The following is a 19,944-nucleotide window of genomic DNA, read 5'->3' as shown; positions in this document are numbered from 1 at the left end:
GCCGGTGTAATAGACTGTGATTATTAATAATAAACCGTGATTATACCGTAATTATAAATAAATAAACCGTGTTTTTGTTTGAATAAAGTTTTGGATTATTGTTCTATTTAAAACTGTCCATATTTCAAAAGACCCTTTTCACCCCTGGACTCCGGCGAGCTAAACCGAGCAGAAGGGGTAGCTGCTATTTATCATTTTCAATTGCTAATTAATCTTCTATTTAAGGTTAAGCAAATTCTAATTTTCTGGTGAACTGATTTACTTTATTAGTTTTGTTTTGTTTCCCAAAATTAATTGATAATTTAATAATTTAAATTAACCCTAATTTTACTCGTTACACCTGACAGTTGGTCAGTTCCATTTATATATAATCATGCACGAACAAATATAATCATTCATAAAATCTCATTTAAAATATCTGTAAATTATTACTCCAGTAATTGAATTGAGATTTATTGTCTTTATTAATTTGAATGTTAGTGATATTAAAAAAAACACACTATCTATCAGTTATTTGCTATTTTATATTGTCATTTTATGTATATATATGTGTGTGTATGTTTAATACATTACATGTTTATATATTACAAATTGTTAATTATTCCTGTTAACTGCACTGGCCGGAATTGATATTTTTTTGAAATATCTTTTTCAATCTGAAAAAAAAATGATAGATTTTCATAAGAATATAAACGGAGGATTGCCACTTAAATTATTACTCACGTCAACTTGTAATTCTCGCGTACGTTGTACAATAATTTTGAGAAGAGGCTGCAGATTGTTTATTTGATTTAAAATTTCTTTCTGTTTTTCTTCATTGTTTAGTTGAATTGTAGTCATTTTTTCCATTACTCCACGCTTTTGCTCTATTTCCTCAGTTAATACATCAACATACCTAACATATTGATAAAGCAAAAGTATTAATGAGTGACGAAAATTGTAATTGTGTTTGAAAATTTATTTCTAAATATTAGTGGCAATTCGTATGATTTGGCATAAGTAACTTCAAAGTTTGGTAATAATCCTTAAGGTACTCGCAAACCGACTTTTCATAATAATTTCATGTAATTGAAAAATGATATCCAAGTAAATATCCTACATGTAATTGTAAAAAATAACTATTTTTGAGCGTTTGTACACGGAGATATTGATAACACAGGTCTACAAAAAAAAATTTTTTGTTTGGTGCCGCTAATTCTAGGTTATATTTTGGTTAATTAGCCCACAAGATGTCGTGCGAAGCTGTCAAAATTATGAAGCTACGTTCAGGTTTGTATCGTTCGATATAATAACCTAAAAAACGTATTTTATCATAATTAATGTCATTATAATCAATAAATTTTTTTTTAAATTAATAATATTGATATGCCGTCGATTATTTACATTAGTCATGAGACCAGATCCATGTTCTTCTTTTTATACACTAATTATAATAATTCTTTCTAATGTACATATACAGATATCCTGTAGCTCACGTCTGTTACATAATCAGAACATTAATTAAATCAATAAAATAATATTATAATAAAAGAATTCATGCTACAAAATAAAATCATTACATCATTTACCCTATCCTGTGATCAAGCTGCGTATTCAGCTAAACTAGGTGTTTCGGAACCCACTTGCTCATTTACCTAAGTAGCCAGACGAGGAGAATTGATCGAGTTCCCTAGTACGGAGAAGTAAGGTCATACCCTTACAGACTTCTAATTACAATGACCGTATTAAAATTTTGATAATTAATTAAAAAAAAAGCATTAATTGAAAAAAGTGCAACGCAGTTACAGTTTCGCCGAGACATAAATCGTTAAAAATTCATTTGCAGTTGATATTAATTAAGACTTAAACGAAATATGGAAAACAAGTTCAGTAAAATCTTAATGTCATCATTATAATTTGGAATTCCAAAATTTTTGGCTACAACTTACTTACCAAATTTCGTTTAACTCCTAATTGACAACAACTGGGAATAATTTTTTTTTAAATCTATATTTCGGAGAAATTGTAACTACGTGGTATTTTTTCGATAAATGCTTTGATTTTTAACTTCCCGCTAAGAAAATCGACGATTTTCAAAAAATTCGGAAAGTTATTGGTTTCGCCACAACTTTCAAAAATTGAGTTTTTATCGGATGTCGATGTTTTAAGGTCCTAGGAAGCTATTCTGACTATTTTGAGAATGATGTCCGAGTGTCTGTATGTATGTAAGTGTGTGCATGTGTGCACGTATGTAAGTGTGTGCATGTGTGCATGTATGTAAGTGTGTGCATGTGTGCATGTATGTAAGTGTGTGCATGTGTGCATGTATGTATGTGTGTGTGTAAACACGCTATAACTTTTTAACTAATCCACCGATTGAAATGGTTCTTGCGGCAATCGAAAGAATTTGTTAGCCGTCAACTTGGCTATACTTTCGAATACGAAACCTCATCAATTATTTCATAATATACTGAAAAAGTCTCACTGTAACATATAAAAACGAGCGCAGAACATCTAAGTGGCTGATGGAGACGAATAGATATAATTGGGAATTTGTGCACTAGATGGCGTTGTTGATTTATCGATTATCAATAACTCAATAAAATTAAATTTACTTAATAATTAATTTGATTTAAATCCGTAAGATGGACGGTGGCGTGATAGGTCTAACCCATTTATAATTTCATGGTAGGACTTGGATAGAGGGAGCTTAGGCGTGTGTGTCGGAGATTTTTTCATGTCGCAATTATACGTTGATATAAGCAGTAAAAGTAAAGTTAAGTGAGAGTTTTTGTAAGAAAAGTGTTAAGTTAAGGGTGTGAATCACAGATACAGATAACTGTTCTGTTATAGATCTGTGATCTATATATAATTGAGAAAAATATAGATAGCCCGAACTGGGAATCGAACCCAGACCAATTCGGTAACGCGCCGAGTGCTCTACCAGTTGAGCTATCCGGCCCTATACTATATTCCGTTCAATTTGATCTATAACTTATTGAGCCACACCGTCCTTCTTACGGTAATACACCATTTAAATATAGTGGAAACCTAAACATGCAAACCTCTCAATAAGACAATTTATAGATAAATTGAGAAAAATATAGATAGCCCGAACTGGGAATGGAACCCAGACCAATTCGGTAACGCGCCGAGTGCTCTACCAGTTGAGCTATCCGGCCCTATACTATATTCCGTTCAATTTGATCTATAACTTATTGAGCCACACCGTCCTTCTTATGTTCTGATAGAGGACAGTTAGCAAATTAACTCAGTTTGTAATTAAAAAAAAAACCGTAAAGTTCAGAGGTTAGTATACAGATTAGAAAAGAATGAGCTCTACAAGAGCGGCAGCGGCAGCGGTGGCAAAAAAGGCGACTGACAAAGCGGTGGAGCAAAAGGCGGAGCTGGATAAGAAGGCAAAGGCGCTGTTGTCGCAGTCTAAAAGTAGACAGACAACAAGTATGGAAAAGTATATAAACTCCAATAAGGAGTCAGAAAAGAAAAATAATAACCCATCAGAAATGGAGGAAAATGTGCTTAGCCAGGTATTGAAGGAATTGAGAGAGATAAAAGAAATTGTGGGAAGCAATAACGAGGAAATTAAAAAAGAAATTGACAGTCTAAAAGGCTGCATTGAGGCCAAAGATAAAGAATGGGAGGAAGAAAAACGACAATTGAATGATCACATCGATTCTTTGTACGAGAGAATGAGGAAACTGGAGGAAAAAGAAGGGGTCGAAAGAGGAGGAATAAATGGTGATGTATGGGTAAATGAAAGAGAAAAGTTTGCGCAACAACAAAAGAAGCTAGATGACGAAATAATGAAAATGGAAATGATGAGACAGAAGCAACTAAAGTGGGAGTTGAACAGAAAGCATGGGAGAAACTAGAGAAAAAGCTTCCAAAAGAGTACAAGTGGAAATGCAAGTTTGCGAAGAAAGAGAAAAAAAGGGGAAGAGCAAGTGGCGGAATCATAACTGGAGTCAAAAAAGAGATAGCAGGAGAGAGTAAAATAATAGACTCCGAAGAGGAGCTGGTGAAAAATACAGTGAAGTTAGGGGAGGAACTATGAGAAATTTGGACGGTGTACAACAGAAGAGGAGAGAAGAAAATTATAAAAGAAATAGGGGAAGACCAGAGGCACAGTTTGATAGTAGGAGGAGATTTTAATGCCAGGACAGGTAACAAAGGGAAGTGGTATCTGGGGGAAGAGGACGAGATGGAAAGAAGATCCAGAGACAAAAAGTGTGATGCAGAAGGAGAATTATTAATTAAGGGAATAGAAGAAGAAGGATGGTACATGCTCAACGGTAACACAAAAGGAGATAAGAATGGTGAATTTACGTTTGTATCTCAGGTAGGACAATCAATAATAGATTATATTCTGGTAAATGATGTTGAAGAGATAAAAGACTTTCAGGTTATCGACAGAATAGAATCAGATCATATGCCGATAACTTGCACTCTTAAAAAGAAACTGAGCAATGAAAAGAGCAGAGTAGAAGAGGAGGAAACAGGGGAAAAAATTATATGGGACGAGGAAAGCAAGGTTAAATTTCAGTTGGCTACGATCAATGGAACATATAATGAAAATGACAACGTGGAACGAAAGTGGGAAAAAATGAAACAAACAATTCACAACGGAATGAGCAAAAAAGTCTGGAAAAGAAAAGAAAATGCAATTGGGAGAAAAATATGGTGGGACAAAGAATGTAACAAGAAAAAGAGGACAGTGAAAAGGGAACTGAAGAAATATAAAAAAGGGAAATCACCGAAAGAAGTCTACCTGAAGGAAAAAAAGGAATTTAAACACTTGTGCAAGGAAAAAGAAAGTAAAATGCAAGAGGAAGAATTGGAGAAGATAAAAAAAGCAAGAACAGAGCAGGAGGTATTCATAAACAGGTACAGGACAATGAGAACACCCGTCTGTAAAGATATAAGTATGGAAGAGTGGAGAAAACACTTTTTGGAGCTATTAAATGGGGCAGATCACAGATCAGTGGGGAACTGGAGCAGAGAAAAAGAACCGGAAGAGGACAGAGAGGAAGAAATAACTGATGAAGAAGTCAGAAGGCAAATTAGGAAGCTGAAAAGAGGAAAGGCAGCAGGAGAAGACGGTATCCCGAATGAAGCGTTAATATATATGCAAGGAACAACAGAACAAGAAGTACGTACGCTGATGAAGAAGGTATGGAATGGGGAGGGATTACCGGAGGACTGGAAGACGGGGCTGATTTCACCTTTACACAAAAAAGGTGACCGAGATAAAGTAGAGAACTATAGAGGGATCGCCCTGCTCAACACAGCGTACAAACTATATGCGATGATACTTAATGAAAGACTGAAGCAGGATATCGAAGGAAAAGGAATCATACCAGACACACAATCAGGATTTAGTAAAGGTAAAGGGACAGCAGATAACATTTTTATATTGAAACATGCAGTAGAAAAGGAGTTGTCCAAGAAAAGTGGAAAACTTTTTACCTTTTTTGTGGATTTAAAAGCGGCATTTGACAGTGTAGACCGGGAAGTTTTGTGAGAGACGATGAAAAACAGGAGGGTGAGACAAGGTCTAACGGAAAGGGTCAAAGAATTATACAAGGAAACCAAAAGCAAGATTAAGGTTGGAGAGAAATTATCAGACGTATTTTGGACCAAGGAGGGAGTAAGGCAAGGGTGTCCACTCAGCCCGACGCTTTTTACGATTCTGATGTCAGATCTGGGAGAAGAACTCAAAAAGGTACAGGTGGGTGGGGTGGTAATAGGGAAAGAAAAGTTCTGGAGCTTGGAATATGCAGACGATGTGGTGTTGGCGGCGAGAAGTGAAAGTGAACTTAAAGAGATAATCAAGCGGCTGGAAAAGTATCTAGAGCGAAAGAAATTAATTTTAAACGAAAAAGTCTAAAGTTATGGTATTCAGAAATGGGGGAGGTAGAAAGAAAAAAACATGCTGGCTTTGGAAAGGTCTTCCTCTGGAGGAGGTAAACGAGTTCACTTACCTGGGTTACCTTTTCAAAAGTAATGGAAAAAATAGAGAGCATATAATGAGTCGAGTAAAGAAAGGGATGGTAGTCATGAAGCAGGTTTGGAGAATTGGTGAAAGAATTTTCAAAAAAGACTACAGAAGGAGGATTAAAATGTTTGACAGCCTAGTTGTAAGTGTGCTCTCATATGGTGCTGAAATTTGGGGATGGGAAGAAGTGGAGGAAATGGAAAAAGTGCACAAGAAATATCTTAAATGGGTTTTGGGATTAGAAATGGGGACGCCTGACTGTATATTGCTAGAAGAAACAAAGCGTGAAAGAATGAGACTAAAGTTTGCAAAATTAGCAGCGGATTATGAATACAAAACAGAGAAAAAAGAAGATTTAGTTAAAGAATGTATAAAAGAGAGGAAAAAAGGAATAGGAAACCCAAAAAGTCTTAAAAGCAGAACAGTTTTTCTAAATGAATGTGGGTACAGTCAGGAGGCGTTGGAGCAGATGAAGGAGAAAGGCAGCTCAGTAGGAATGCAGTTAAGGGTGAGAGGAGCAGAAGTGCAAAGGCAGCTACAGTGGTGTAAAATACAAAAACTGAGGTACAATCAAAGATACAAGGAAATAATGGAAGAAGGAGTGCCAAGTTATCTGCAGAAAAGAGATAGCAAAGATTATCAGGTGATAGCCAGAGCGAGATGTGGATCCTTGGAGGGAGCAAACAGGTCGTGGGGAAAAGATGAGAAAAAACGCTGCTGGTTCTGCAAAAAGGGGGAAGACACCTTGGAGCACTGGAGACTACAGTGCCCAGAGGTCGAAAGAACTGAAATGACGGAAGTAGAAATTCTTAGTGGAGAAGAACAGTGGGAAGCCAGAAAATGGTTGAAAGAAATAGACAAGAAGAAGAAAATAGTGAAGACACAAGGCTGATAAAGATAAAGTGAAGAGAATCCCAAAAATTTCCAAAAAATCTATAGTAGAACCCAAAGAGGAGAAGAAGTAAGTGAGTAGAAAGAGACTCGAAAAAAACAACGCAGAATCTCACTTTGAATATTAAAGGAAGAAGAAACTATATCTGACATGCAATACAATATTTAATATTTAACGGGTAGAAGTGGAACGGAATTTAAATTTATTAAATTTTTTAATTTTTAAAAGATTAAAAATTTGAATTTTGGTTTTTTTAATTTTTGTTTAACATGTGTTATTTAATCATTTAATATTTTAATATTTTAATATTTAATAACATAAGAATTTAAAATAATTAAAAATAATTTAATAATTTAATTTGATTTAATTTAATTTAATTTAATTTAATTAGTTAATTAAGATTTGCAATGTTTAGAATTAAGGAAGAACTTTAAAATTTATTTAAAAATTGATAATTTATATGTAAAAAGAGAAAATGTATCCAAGTCCTGTTTCCAGGCCACATAGGCTGAAACATACTAAATAAATAAAAATAAAAATAAAAAATAATTTCATGGTAACTTCAGTGTTAGGTCTGAGGCAGGATGTGATGGAAGTGCCTCACTGACGATTCCACCATCACATCCGGGATGAAACCTAACATTGGTCGGAGTCTAATGAATTTATTCGTTAAAGATTGTTATTGGTGAATTAACAGCAAAGTTAACTCAAAATTTAACGATTAATTTGTTAGATAACTTATCAATTAATTAATAGGTATAGTGAATTTTGAGCACGTGTTGTGTGTGTGCATGGTGTAAACATCAAATGGTGGCTTATCCGACTCCATCGCCAATAAATTCGCTCGGGTAGCTTTCTTATACACAAAAATAAAGGTTGTGTGAAAGTTACATGTTAAAATAAAGGGTTTCGTTTTTGGAAGTATAGCCGTCAACTTTCCTGAAAATTTCAGATCGATCGATTGAATATACTCTAAGGTATAGAAGAAATTCGAAAGAAAAAATTTGTTTTCTAGTTTTTTTTAATTTTCCAGGAAAATCTCCATTGATCGATTCTAAAATATAGTCAGCTCTAGAACTCAATAAAGCGCGTCGATTGTCGCCTTATCCATCTCAATCGATTAATGCGTTCGAGAGATATCATTGGAGAAAGAAACGGTAAACATGGTTTTTTCCCAAATATCTTCGAAACGACTGAACCGATCGATTTCAAATTCCAGTCAGCTTTAGAATTCAATGAAACGCGTTGATTATGACCTTAATTGTCAAAGTTGGTTGATTGGTTCAAAAGATATCGGCGTTGAAAAGTAAAAAAATAACATTTCATTTTAATTTTTCCGCATAAATCATTATATAATGTACTAAAATGTGTCTGAAATCATATTAACTCTTCGTCTTCATGGTCTCTTTCGATCATCATATAATGTAATCTAACTTGTTCTTTAGTTTAAATCATATTATCAGCAAAATATTAAAAAAATCCAGTTTTTAATATTTTTCTCGGATATTTTATATATTATTGCTCTGACCTAAGTCAAAACTCATTCAAATCTTGATTTTGATCACGGACATTGATTTCTGCCTCAATGCATTTATTTCATAGAACATAATCGGGAATAAAAATTTAAAAACCGCTTCTTCATTAATGACTTTCGATTCTTAACTTTTCAAACTCTCGCATAAAACGTAACTTGTTAGAGCTTGAAAAGCTCATAAAAGTCCATGTAAGAGTATTTCCGAGCTCGAAAATATCTCCACACTAATGTTTTTGAGCTTCTCCTCGAGCTCGAAAACAGCGGGAAGTTTTGGGACTGGCCCGCAGGGCCAATCGAAGCCCTGATTTTTTCTTAATTAATTAATACAATTTTTTAAAAGTATTCTAAAAAAGTGGGGGGGAGCACTACCTGAGAATGCCCTTAATCGAATGCGCGAATTATCCATCTCTATAACTTCATACAATCATCATTAATCAACGGTGTTTTAATTGTGACCGCAAAACCGCCAGGGCTGACGGCCGTAAAGGGGATTGATTCACATTTCCGTTTTGATTTAATTTTTGTTTTGTGTTATAAATTCTCTGATGTCGATTATTTTATGTTTCATTAGTACCTACCTGGGTGAGTGTTTTATGCGGTGTAAATGTTGCAATTGATTGTCTAGTATGGCAGATAATACAACTTGTACATGATCTAACATATTTTGAACACTATCTAATGTAGATAGTTGTAGAACAGCTGAAGCTTCTTGGATTTGACTCATGTTAAATAAATTGTTGCTTTCATTTTTGAGCTCATATAAACGTAATTTGAGAAACGCGTTTAACTAAAATAATGTATTTTATTAAGTATGTTTGTTATGCGCATTCTTTACGTCTCATTTATTTAACACTACAACAATTATCTTTTTACAAAATTAATAAAATGAATTGTCAAACAAACCTCTAAAAGTTGGTCGATAAAATCGTTACGTGTTTCGGGATTATCAAGTATCCGTAAAGCTTCATTTCCTGTAGCAATACCATCTTTGAGGTTTATTGATTCAACAGTAATACCCGATTCTTCAAATGGCATATTAATATCTATTTTTTCTTTATTCTCAAACTCTACATCATTAGTATTCCAATCCACCTCTATATCATTATGTAACTCATCGAAATCATTTAAGTTATATGAATCGTCGTTTGTGTCACCAAAATCAATACTAGAACAATCTTCAGGGTCAGTTTGAATATGCTGGAATACAGATAGATTAACGTCATTGATTACTTTATCAGCAAAAAAAAATAAATCCCTCGTTGATCAAAATTACCTTTAATGTTGGTTCTACAACAGAAGCTGGAGCCTCACCGTAAATCCATTCATAAGTTGTTGTATTGCCTTTATCTATATACAAAAAAAGAAATGTATTAAAAGGTAAAAAGTTAATAACGAATCAAGTAATTTACCTATTATGTATTGGATTATTGGCACACAATCATTATTAAAATATGTACCAAGTGTAAAGTGAGTAAAAGCTTTATAAAATTCAATAACATTACTAAGAGCTTTACTTTTTTCTCCAATCGTATCATAGAGTTCAGGTAACACAACTATGCGCTGGACAAGTTCTTTTTTTATGTTTTCACCTGATATTCCTAAATTTTTACACAAAGTACAAAATTCAGATCGTGCAATAATTTCTGATTTTTTGTATTCCGACATTTTTCGTTCCAATTCCTAGAAAAAAGAAAAAAAATGTTCTTTTTATTTTAGGAAAAAATAAGTAGATCTTGTCATTGCGTCACTCTGTCCACTATTGAAATCAAAATAAATAAAAACGACAATTTATGAAACTTGAGACTACATTTGATCGGGATGAACGAATAATTTAATAAATTCAATAGTCTGTATTTCATCAATATTCAAGTATAAATTTATTACTATTAATTGAAATCGTTTTAGAAAAAAAAATCGGTCTATCGATTGACCCTGCGGGCCAGCTCCAAAATTTCCCAGTGTTTTCGAGCTCTTTGAGCTCTTTGAGCTCGAAAACATTGTTGTGAATACATTTTCGAGCTCTTCAAGCTCGAAAATACTTTTGTATGCCATTGTTTTCGAAATAAACGTTTTTCTTTCTCCCACGATATCTCACAAACGGATTAACCGATTTCGATGGTTGAGGCGGCAATCGACGCGTTTTATTGAATTCCAGAACTGCCTTGATTTAGGAATTGATCGAATAAGTCACTTCAAAGATAAATGAAAAAAACCGTTTTTCTCCATTTCTTTCGCCAACGATATCTCTTAAAGGCATTAATCGATTGAGATGGTTGAGGTGGCAATCGACGTGCTTTATTGTGTTCCAGAGTTGATTAGATTTTAAAATCGATCGATCGAGCCGTTTCTAAAAAATTTAAAAAAAACTATAGAAAAAAAATTTTTTTTTTTTTGTATTTCTTTAATATCTTAGAGTCTATCTTCTCAATCGATCTAAAATTTTCAGTAATGTTGACGGCCAACAAACTCTTTCGATTGCCATATCAACCATCTCAATTGGTCAATTCATTAAAAAGATATGGAGAGTTTACATCCATACATACATACACACACATACATACAAATAATCGGACATCATCCTGAAAATAGTCAGAATAGCTTCCTAGGACCTCAAAACGTTGACATCCCTCGCGGTTTTGGAAATACCGAAATACTACCTTAATTATACGATATAAATACTGCATAAATATGGTATTACTCGAGTTATTTTGGCCAGTTTTTTTGCCGCATTACTACCAAAAATTTACGAAATCAATTCAGAATATTTACGGTAGTAAAACAGAAAAAATACGGTATTTTAACAGCATTAAAACCGTAATTATACAGCATATTTATCGTATATTTTCGGCATTTTTACAGTATCAAACCGTTCTACCCGGAACAAAAATTATATATAATTATATAAAACTTTATTTAATTATATATAATTATATATAACATTATAAAGTTATATGTACAATAACTGTCATGAAAAAAAAAAAAAAAACCCGCCAACTCGTGGGCTCGATCCCGAATCCTAATGATTCAAAGCCTGATCTGTTAACCATTATGCCAAATCGCTAACTTGAAAGTTGATACTAATTGTATTTATATGCATGCAAACAAACTTCAGAAAATTGAAAACCTCAATTTTCCCAGATTGTTATTTTCACTTACATTCTTTTGTTTGAATAAGAATTGTGTGAGCTAATATTTTTTTTTTTTTATTATTGTTAACAGTGTATAGCATATTTATGCCTTTTACACTTCTTGCCTTTAATCGCAATCGCTACCTTTTTCTATTCCCTCCTCTTTTTCATGCGGCTGTGGACCGACTTGTGCTTCTGTACTGCATCATTACGTGATGCCCTATACCCCACCTTTTTGCCGTGGGAGTATAGCGGCAAAGGGAAACCACAGAGAAAACCTTTTGCCAGTACAGCTGTCATTTTTCGGAGCAGGTGAAGTTCCAGTGATCGATAAAATTTCCATTTTACCGATCACTGGCTCTTCAGTCCGCACCTAGCGCACAGAGACGTCCGATCAAGCTCAATGCATGGCTAAGCGGTCACCCAGCCAAACAGTAACCACACTCGGTGCTGCTTAACTTTGATGATCGCCCGAGCCACACATGAACCGATCGGCTGCCTCTGCCCCTCTATTGTGTGAGCTAATAGAATAAAATATAAAATTTTGCAATTTGCACATTTTCGATGATTTTAAATGCAGAAGTGAACAAAAAATAAAACCAAATTTTTTACAATTTTTCATTATATCAGGATAAATCTGGCAAAATCGCAGGATATCTATGGTATTATTACCAAAAACATACGATTTTATTATTATAAAATTATCGTATTATTACGGTATTTAAACAGCATTTTTTCGGTAAAAGTTCGGCATTTTTATAGTTTTTTTACAGCACTTTTTTGGTAAAAGGACGGCATTTTTATAGTAATTTTACTGTAGTAATCTGGTAACTCTACAGTATAAGTACAGGAAAAAAACTGGCCAATATAACCATATTGCTACCAAATTATTACGGTAAATTTACGGCATGTGTATAAATGCCGAAAATTTACGGCATTCGCAAAACCGCGAGGGATCTGATGAAAATTCGATTTTCGAAAATCGGGGTGTGTTCCGTCACGAGCTTAATCATTTTGAAAAGCTTCGTGTACTTTCGCTACGTACGGGAGCAGCCGAACTCGCTACTGACTCGAATGTCAGAATAGTGCCGGGTCACTCGCTATCTGGGCCCGACATCTGCAATTTCTTGCTCATGACCGTGTCAAAATGGCATAAGAACCCGCTACCAGCCGGCCAATGGAATAATTCGTCTCATATCAGCGTGCTCGGCAGCCAATAAGGAAATTGGCTGTTAACTACTTCCGGCTGGCGCGCATTTAAGCCAATGGGAAAAATCGTCTTATGCAGCAATGCTGCCACGTCAACACCGAGTGGAAACGCCGGCTCAACACCAGCAAGCCAGGATCGACTTCATATTCATAGTTCGATCAGTACAAATACAGCTATCCATCTAACCGCTTCGCTCAATACAACATATCTCTAGTGTGATATAAGTCTGAACCGCTCCGCTAAATCTCCGCTTAACTATTCTCAATAATTAGCTAGTATATCAAGGCTACTAATTATTGAGTATATATTGAATTGTTGCTCGCGTGTTATTAATTATAAATTAATTATCGCGTCATTAACCGCTATCGACCACGTGTCGAATTTATACGCGCATTCCTTTACAGTCGCATTCGCTATCGCGTATCTTGTAGTTGCATTCGCTCTTAAGTATTTTTCTTACAGTTATTCAGTGTACATATTGTTAAATAAAGATCTATTCTATTATCTGTAATTTTTGTGTTAATTGTTAGTTATTGAATTAACCACACCTACACCAGAATCCCACAGAGCACTCGCTCATTTTACAGGGTGAAAACACTAACTTCCCGAATTTTTGAAAATTTTCAATTTTTTTAGCGGGATGTTAAAATGGTTTAAAGAAATTATCGTCAAAATATTAATTATGGCTCACGTTGTACTTTACTTATTAATATTCGATGAAATAAATACGTGGAATTTTCTAGTTTTATTCAAGTAAATTTGCTCTACTCTACAACCAACCATTTGCGCAATTTACTTTTGGCTACAGTAATTTTATAGAATTTTGAAAATTTTATAGAATTAAGAAACACCAGTTTGATTTATTAATTAATATACCGTGTACTGAGGCCCATTTTGACAACGAAAAATGAAACAAATAAAATATCATGACCAGATTAGTATGGAAAATCTTTGTATTAAATAAAGAATTTTCGAGAATATTTGTAAGAAAAACCAAAACACCACTTTTTTTTCAAAAATCATTTTTTCAGATTAAAAATTGAGAATCTTGAATTTTAACTTTTTCTTTCTTTTATTCTGTAACTTAATTTCAAGACAAAGAAAATAAAAAACAAAAAAAGGGTATTTTCCCTTCTATTTCTCTTTTATTCATATACACTAGGGTGTTTCAAAAATAACAAATTTTTTCTCCTTCTCGAGAACAGGTTCAAAAGTTTTATTTAGATATAACAAGTCGCCTGTGAAAATTAGAGCTCTTGATATTAACGTTAAAAAGTTTCGCCTTGCACTTTTCTATTTTTCATAAGAATTACATGGAAAAAAATTTTTTTGCGTCTTCTGATTTTTATAACTAGCTAACGATGCGTCATAGAAATAATCTCACACATTATATGGCTTCTGATGAATTAAAATCGAAGTGGAGTCATATTCTATGACAAGTAAAGATTCAATTTTATAAATAATACATATCATTTCTTTAATACCGTAAGATGGACGGAGGAGTATAAAAGTACATCTATCACGGGAAATTGCCTACCTGGTTAGTATTTTCAACCTCAAATAACTTTTGAATAAATAGATATATGAAAAAATGATAAGAGACTTTTTCTGTAGGGCTTTAAATTTTCTACAAAAATATGCCTGCTGATTATTCCTATGGCGCATCTTTCATTAGTTATAAAAATCAGAAGATGCAAAAAAAATTTTTTCTATGTTATTCTTATGGAAAATAGAAAAGTGCAATGCGGAACCTTTTAACATTAATAGCTCTAATTTTCACAGGCGTCTTTTTATATCTAAATGAAACTTTTGAACCTGTTTCAAAGAAGAAAAAAAAATTTATTATTTTTTTAAACACCCTAATATACACTCATAGAGAAAATTAAAAGAACAGAAAATTTTAGAAATTTTTGAAAGGATGTGACTTTGTGAAAAATAATCGTATCAAGATCATAAAAAAAGCGTTTTAAAGCTTCAAATCTCTAGTTTTTTGACCATTTAACCAATATTTTTTTTCTCAACGCATCCACGGGCCGTGGAAAATTTTTTTCCAGGTAAGCCATCTCATAGGCCGGTAAGCAAATTTATTCAGCTTTAATTTGCTTTTTCTTTTAGTCTTGCACGACGATTTCTCCCTGACATATCAGCCTTTAAACGAAAAAAAAAAAATCCTTTTGGCTTTAACCATCGATATCTCAGCTACTAATTATCGTACGGTAAATCGGAGGGCGGCTTCAGGGTGATCCAAAATTAATTTTACACCGGTGAGATTTATATTAATTAATTAATGTGACGGGACCGAAGTCCACCTCCGTTTTACGGGAGGCCGTTACCTATCTCTTTTGGGTATACACGCGTTACGGGGTGATCCCCATCTTCCGACCTCGACGACACTCTCAGCCGAAAAATATAATCGAGTGATGACTTAAATGGACATTAACCGGAGGTATAATCAATAATCCTCATTGCACGTGGTATCTAACCACAGCCACCACGAGTCCTACCTCTGTGGGCCAAACACTACTACCATCTCAGGAAATAAAGGGACTCTGGTCGAAGTGAACTTGGACAGGCCCCCCGTTGTACCGGTCTCCCAGCGCTGGTCAACATAGTTGCTTATGGATAAGTGGTGGCACACAACTTTTCCCCATACCGTATGTAAAAGGCTTCCTCCACTTGTTATCTTTTGGGTTCCCAACAAGCTATTATCCGTTTGTTCAGTCCCTGATGAATTTTCTACTTTCCAAGCCTTTAGGCGCTCTGATTATTCAAGCCAAATCAAAGTTTAGAGCAGCTCTGGGGGTGATATCTATATTGAGGAGATAATTCTAATGGTAAAGCTGCTGAACAATATATTCTTAATTTTGAATATTGTGGGATAAGTTATTAAATATTTTAAGTGGCCAATCAGAAACAAGCTTTAAAAAATGACAAAAAAAAACCAGAAAGGCCATTCGGCAGCCGAAATGGAAGGTAGATTTCTTACTCAATCGATCGAATAAGTGAATTTCGTACATGAATATCTTGTGATACATGTTAGTGTGTAGTCATGGTATGAAATTAGGCTCGTTTTCTAAGAGTGAGGGTAAAAAAGGACAACTACTTACTTTCTCGGAGAACTTCAGATAGTTCATTTGACAAAACATTGTATAGATAATATACATATCAGTATGACCTTTAAGCAAATAAAGTATTGCTATATTCATAGTCTACAATGTTTGTTTAATTTTTTCAAGATGACCTAACAGTATTACTATTAACGACGTACATCTAAATATAAAGAATCTTTTCATCGCCAACGAAGAGTATATAAGTCCCTCTGTTCTAAATAAAATTGATCCATACAAAGTGTCAGTAGATGTGCAGGGTAACGCAATTGAGTTTGAGTTAGACACAGGATCACCGATAACAGCAATTTGTAACAAGGATTACCAAACATACAAGTGCTTAGGAAATTTAAAAGCCACGAACAGAATGTTCAGATCGTTCCAGGGTGACACAATGCGTCCGCTTGGTATTATTGAAGTAGTAGCGTCTCGAAACAACATAAGCAAGACGGTCCAGCTTTTTGTATTCCCCGGAGACAGCAATCCTATTCTTGGACGAGAGTGGATTGACGCTTTGTGTCTGTTTTCAGGGAAGGCAAACGACATAAACGGCATTAACTTCTGCTCAAACAAAGAACCGTCAATAAACGAGTTACTAAAGGAATTAAAGGACGTTGTGTGTAATGAACTGGGTAAATACAACAAGCGAGTGGTCAAATTTAAATTAAAAAAGGATGCAAAACCTATATTCTGCCAACCACGACCTCTACCATATGCGATTAAAGACAAAGTAGGTAACGAAATTGACAGATTGGAAAAAGCTGGAGTTCTAAAACCAGTAGATAGCTCCGAGTGGGCGACACCAATAGTCCCTGTGTTTAAAAAAAATGGTGATATACGCATATGTGGCGATTACAAAGTCACGTTAAATCCACAACTGGTAGTTGACAGACATCCCACTCCGCGCACACAAGATATCCTAACATCAGCTAACGGCGGAGTTCTGTTTACAAAAATGGACCTGAATCAAGCGTATCAACAGCTAGTGTTGGACGAAGAATCACAAAAGTTAGTGGTTATTAACACACACAAAGGGTTGCGCACCTATAACAGACTGTGTTTTGGCGTAGCTTCAGCGCCTGGAATTTTTGAAAGGGAAATAGAGTCGGTGTTATGCGTGGATGGAGTTAAAGTTATTCATGACGACATATTAATCGTAGGCGAATCACAAAGTGATCACAACATGAAGCTAAGAAAAGTGCTAGAAATTCTAAGGAAATACGGTTTCACAGTTAAACCTGAAAAGTGCAAATTTGGAGTCAGGGCAGTTGAATTTCTAGGTTATGTGATTAGTGATAGAGGTATAACTATATCAGAAAAGCGTGTAAGCGCTATTGTAAACATTCGTCAACCTCAGAATGTAAGGGAGCTGCGATCGTTTATTGGACTAATTAATTACTATAGCAAATTCATTAAAAACTTTTCATCGATTTTAACACCATTATTTAATTTACTTAAAAACGGGGAAAAATGGGTATGGTCAAACGAAACAAATAAAGCATTTAACGAAGTAAAAAAGAAATTGATGTCACATGAAATCCTGGCACATTACGATCCTGACGTTCAATTGAAAATGATGTGCGACGCATCACCAACAGGTATCGGAGCAGTATTATTTCACGTATATTCATACAACAGTGAAAGACCTATTGCATACGCATCTCGCACATTAACAAAGGCCGAGCGAGGCTATTCACAATTAGAAAAAGAAGCGCTAAGTTTAATTTTTGGCGTAAAATCTTTTCACCAATATGTGTTCGGCAGAGAATTCATACTCGAAACCGACCACAAACCTTTAATATTCATTTTTGGCGAAAAAAAAGGTATTCCTCAAATGGCCGCGAGTAGACTACAGAGATGGGCAATATTTCTATTAAACTATAGATTAAAAATTAAACATGTAAAAGGATCCAAGAATGGAGTAGCCGACTGTTTATCCAGGTTATGTCAAGAGAATAATGTGGGAGGGGATGCAGGTGCGAATGACGGGAATGAAAACGAAGATTACTCTTATTTAAGCTTTGTCATGGACGATGTTAAATCTTTTGATTTTAAGAGATTAGGCCACGAAACAGCCAACGACAATATCCTCAGCAAAGTCATGGAGTGTGTAAAGCGGGGATGGATGGGTACGGATAACAAAGACCTGCTAGCGTTCAAAAAAAGAGCCGTTGAGCTATCAATCGAGTCAGGATGTCTATTATGGGGTCATCGCGTAATCGTACCGAGGAGCATGAGAGTTGATGTGTTGAAGGAACTTCACGGCCCACATCTGGGGATAGTTAAAACTAAAGCGATAGCCAGATCATATGTGTGGTGGCCGAAAATTGACAGCGACATCGAGCAGGAGTGCAAGGCCTGTGAACTATGTCAGGAAAATGCGAATGATCCAGTTAAAACGGACCTACATGTGTGGAAGTGGCCAGAAGGTCCAGGTCAACGTATACACACAGATTTCTGTGGACCAATCAATGGCAAAATGTTCCTAATTATCATAGATGCATTCTCCAAGTGGGTTGATGTTCACGAAATGACTAACATTACATCACACGTGACGGTGGGAATACTCAAGTATTATATGGCGACATGGGGTCTACCTCTGAAACTCGTCACAGACAATGGACCAGCGTTCATCTCCAAGGAGTTCAGAGAGTTCACCGAGCGATTTGGCATTCGTCATATATTGACAGCTCCGTACCACCCAGCGTCCAACGGCGCTGCGGAGAACGCCGTTCGAACATTCAAGAATAAGTACAAAGTACTAATTAAAGCAGGCTACACGTCAAGTGACGCAGTTTTAATGTATCTATTTCACAGCAGAGCCACACCACATACCACAACAGGGTGCAGTCCTGCCGAACTACAGTTCGGACGTATAATGCGGACACGACTGGATTTACTACGTCCAACGCTACGCGATCGCGTTGAACATGCCCAAGCCAGTCAACGGGAAAACTGGCGCGGTCATCGGAAACTAGATGTTGCTGTAGGTCAGTCGGTCTGGGCCAAGGACTATCGTACAGGATGGTGGGTCAAAACTGAAGTTATCCGCAGAGTTTGTGATAATATGTATGAAGTCAGAACTGGGGACGGCCTGATTTGGGTCAGACACACCGATCAGCTGAAGGCAGCGGATAGTCTCGAGCATACGAGAGTGGATACAGAACTGCCGTCCCTTTTAAATGAACGTGTGCTGCAACAATTGACAAAACCCGGATCACCCAACACACTGTATCATGACACGGTCGCTAATTCCTCGCTAAGTGAAGACTCCAAGGTGGACCCGTCTCAGGGGCAAAACCAGAGCGACAGCAAACCACATCCTACACCTGACTTCAAGGAAAATAATGCCACCAGTTCAGCCTCATCAAGAAGCGACATAGCGTTGCCCCTTCGCAGATCTCAACGTAATATTAAACCCGTGAACAGATTAAATCTGTAATTAATGTATGTGTAGTTAGACACTAATGAGGGAGGAGTGTAGAGTATGTAGATGGCACTGTAATCAATGTTGTGTGATTGAGCGACTAGGTATGTAGTCAGTGTATGTTGAGACCCGATTGATAACGGATGTAATTCCAAGTTCAATAAAGAATTACTTTATTTTAACCATTGTGTATAATTATTGCATATCTAACATAATGCATAAGTTATTAAGACTTAAAACCATGAAAGATGCGCGTTTCTATATTAAAGAAAATTTTCAATGCTTTAAAAGTATCATAAAACATTAATAATGTCAAGTTTGAAGTACAAAGTTGAAGCCTATCAAGTTATCTTTAAAATACATTACGTACAAATTATCTAAAATATTTAGTTTCTGAGTTATACAAACCTTAATAATCAAAAGATCAGAATAAAATATAACTGATAGAATTGAATTATATTGAGAAATGCATAAGTTATCAGGAATAAAAGCCATATTTTTAAATTTTCTTGATTCTGTCCAAATATTCAGGGCTATTAAATTATTGGAAAAAAGAGTCTGAACATAACGTTTAAGATTAAAAATTTAAATTTATTAAACAAACCTTAAGGTACGTTCTACAGAAATCGTCTAAGAGTTTTGAATTCGAAG

General features: G+C 35.2%; 1 protein-coding gene across 3 annotated transcripts in view; it reads right to left on the bottom strand.

Annotated features, from left to right (window-relative positions):
- Positions 1-505: 505 nt before the first annotated feature.
- The window catches only part of LOC130674454 (CDK5 regulatory subunit-associated protein 3), a 28,874-nt gene continuing 9,435 nt past the window's right edge, over positions 506-19,944 (bottom strand). For all 3 annotated transcript variants that reach the window (XM_057479786.1, XM_057479787.1, XM_057479788.1), the window contains exons 4-9: positions 9,831-10,101; positions 9,695-9,768; positions 9,325-9,618; positions 9,000-9,208; positions 724-895; positions 506-656 (exon numbers count right to left, since the gene is read on the bottom strand). In XM_057479786.1, coding sequence (XP_057335769.1) covers positions 585-656; positions 724-895; positions 9,000-9,208; positions 9,325-9,618; positions 9,695-9,768; positions 9,831-10,101 — 1,092 coding nt within the window. In that variant the 3' untranslated portion in view covers positions 506-584. The remainder of the gene's footprint in view (positions 657-723; positions 896-8,999; positions 9,209-9,324; positions 9,619-9,694; positions 9,769-9,830; positions 10,102-19,944) is intronic.

The sequence above is a fragment of the Microplitis mediator genome, chromosome 9, assembly GCF_029852145.1.
Source record: "Microplitis mediator isolate UGA2020A chromosome 9, iyMicMedi2.1, whole genome shotgun sequence".
In the NCBI taxonomy this organism is placed as follows: domain Eukaryota; kingdom Metazoa; phylum Arthropoda; class Insecta; order Hymenoptera; family Braconidae; genus Microplitis; species Microplitis mediator.
Note: the sequence above shows the minus strand (reverse complement) of the source record. Positions and strands in the feature narration are given on the sequence as shown.